We start from the raw sequence: 2,877 nt of genomic DNA, 5'->3' as shown, positions 1-2,877 counted from the left end.
CCCGACTGACCACATCCCTGCGCTTGACTTCAGGACTGACCACATTGAAGGCATGGGTGGGTCGACAATTCCTCACGTTACAGATGGTAGTAAAACTCCACATGCCTCGTCTACTACCTGGGGAACAACCGTGTATTACCAAGGGAAAGCGTCCGCCAGAGGTTCCGCTGCATTTAGTTGGTTGAAATTCAATGAAAAAACAGAAATTTTATCAAATCCAACTACTGTACTGTGTATCGATGAAAATGAAAATCTCATGAAGTCGACCATGTCTTCTGGTCGGTCCGGCCATCTCGACGCACTCGTGTACATTCGACAACGTGTCGCCCACACACGCGCTGCTGATTCAGGCGAACCCTCGTTAAAGCCGTGAACGTCGCCACGTCTAGGGGATGACTGAACATTTAGGAATAAAGTTTTATTCCTAAATGAGCACAACGCTGCAGGACGGACGCTGGCTGCGATGGGCAACGCCGCCGCTCACGGCAGCCAGGACGTGATAGAGTATATGCACAAGAGTTGCTCCACAGTCGCGATGGACTTGGCGGCAACCCGCGGCCCCTTGGACGTAGTTTCTGCACTAGCATCACCTCAAACGAAGCACGAGTTGGATTCCTCCCAGAGACATGTGTTGGCGCATCGCCATGTCGTGATATCAAGTGGAAAATGAGATACTCATACCCCATTGACAGAGCGAATGCCACCTCCCTTGCTGTTTGCATTCTCGCCTACACGACATGCAGTATAACCTCTTAAATCGGCGCGATCCTTTTGCATTGTGAAATTCATGAATTGAATATGAAATGCATGAGCATTTATTTCTCCACCCCAGTGGTTTGTTGGAAGCGTAGACATGGTCCAAGATCGAGATGGCCAAGTCGCACATGGTGATATAGCAAAGGAGCGGCACGGCCCGTCTTCTGCTTTCACGGCGAGAGACATGATAGATGCTTCAATGTTATCGCACCACTTGCGACGGGATCACGAATCGACGGTCGCGCGATCCCTTAGCGGTAAGTGTCCCGAATCGGGCAGGCGGGTTGGTGCTGGCGCGTACCTGATCTGAGCAAGGTCGCAGGGACCCCGGTTGTCTCAGCGATCAGTGTGCTTGGTTGGTCAAGCTTTCGCAATATTGTTTGGGTGCAAGTAGTTGCTCCACGTGAGCTACGTAAGATGGCCTACGCCTGGCAAACAACAGTTCTTACGATACCGACCTGGTGTGTGGGTGCTGAGCCGGCCGACGGACATCAACCCCATTGTACAAATTGCCGCGTCGTCTTGAAGCTACATGCCGAGGCTGGTCCTGTTAGCTGCGGTGGTGGCATCGCTGCTCGTAGCCCCCGTCGCGACGGCACCGACGTGCTCGGGAATTGAAGAGGACACGACGTACGACGACTTCGATATCATGCAAACCAGCCAAAGCTCCATGGAAGGGTGCTGCGCCGACTGCGACGACACCCCGACATGCACTGCGTTCACGTGGGAACAGCACAGCACGTCCATGAATGGCACGTGTCATCTCAAGAGCTCGTCGTTGAAACAATCGTTTCGAGCGGGGTCACGGTCCGCCAAACTAGTAGCTCGGTTGGAGAAGCCTCTGTGCGGGACGGCTGGTGACGCCACCAATACGCCGGGGAATGCCGGAGGCCACGACGTCAGATCGGAACCTGGCCACAAGGCAGCGCCTGCTGCCCCCCTTGTCTCGACTTCCGCGCCAACCCCCACATCTGCTTGGACGCCACTCCCATCTTCAAGTCTGACACCCCCTCCTGCACAAACCACATCTGCTCCTACTCCTGTCGTAGCCCTCCCAAATTCAACGCTAGCCGCCGCTACGGTCACCTTAGAGCCCACGCCTCCCCCTCGTCAATGCTCAAACATGTTCTACGATATTGACCTCCCCGGCAACAACTTGGTCGTCCTCGAGCGCAACACTGCCGCCCTCTGCTGCGCCACGTGCTCGGTCACATCGGGGTGCAAGGCGTTCGTGTGGATGCTTCGAGGCAACATTGGCACGTGTATGCTTAAATCTGCCAAAGGAACCCCGACGCATTATCCCGGTGCCATTGCATCGTACCCAATGAAGCCAGCTCCTGTCCCCACACCGCCTGCTTGCCCCGTCGTCGAGTACGACGTCGACTACCGTGGCAACGACATCCTGTCGACGTATCGGTCCGACTTCAGAGATTGCTGCGGCGACTGCGAAGACACGTTGGGTTGCACGCTGTACGTTTGGATCCCCGTCGACGGCGGTATGTGCTTGCTCAAGAACAAAAAGGGGCGGAAGTCCAGATTTAGTGGCGCTCGTGCGGGCGTGCTACCTTACGACCCCCCGATCAACCGGACTTCGAACGTCACGTCCGGGCTGTACGCGGCCAATTCGTTGTCCCCAACCGCATTCAATTTCATTTCGGGTGCGCAGTGGATCGACATGACCACCATGACGGCTGTGAATGCGCAAGTTGAAGCGTTCGAGATGGCCAACCGCGCGCGGAACTTCTCGCACGCGTCCGGCCCGGTGCACATCCCTTTGTTCGAGTCCGTGCTGAACTTGAACGTGTACATCAACGTGACGTCCTCCGGCGAATGCGCCGCCATGGCGTCCAATCATCAACAAAACTTCTTCACGTACTGGAACGACCACATGTATTGTTATGTGCACATGTACACGCGAGCGACGTCGCTGCAAATGGTCACGGCCGCTGACCAAGCCATCGTGTTTCCCCAAGATTCCGATCCAGCGTACATCAGCGCAGTCTTAACCAACGTCAACACCAACGCTGACTGCGTCAAGGCGTGCATATCCAAGCGGAATTGCGCCGGTGTGACGTATGCAGGGAAAACTTGCACGTTCTACCGCCCTCGCCCGTCCCAATA

At 55.6% G+C, this 2,877-nt stretch overlaps 1 protein-coding gene across 1 annotated transcript; it reads left to right on the top strand.

Moving 5' to 3' along the window:
* Positions 1 to 1,288: 1,288 nt before the first annotated feature.
* Positions 1,289 to 2,828, top strand: H310_05149 (hypothetical protein; the record flags this gene model as incomplete). Its single annotated transcript, XM_008869790.1, has 2 exons — positions 1,289 to 2,742; positions 2,795 to 2,828. 2 exons carry the CDS (start codon positions 1,289 to 1,291, stop codon positions 2,826 to 2,828), a joined length of 1,488 nt encoding a protein of 495 aa, XP_008868012.1.
* Between the last annotated feature and the right edge of the window lie 49 nt (positions 2,829 to 2,877).

The sequence above is a fragment of the Aphanomyces invadans genome (assembly GCF_000520115.1).
Source record: "Aphanomyces invadans strain NJM9701 unplaced genomic scaffold supercont1.8, whole genome shotgun sequence".
Classification (NCBI taxonomy): domain Eukaryota; phylum Oomycota; class Saprolegniomycetes; order Saprolegniales; family Verrucalvaceae; genus Aphanomyces; species Aphanomyces invadans.
The sequence above is the reverse complement of the archived record's forward strand: the minus strand, read 5'-3'. Positions and strand labels throughout refer to the sequence as shown.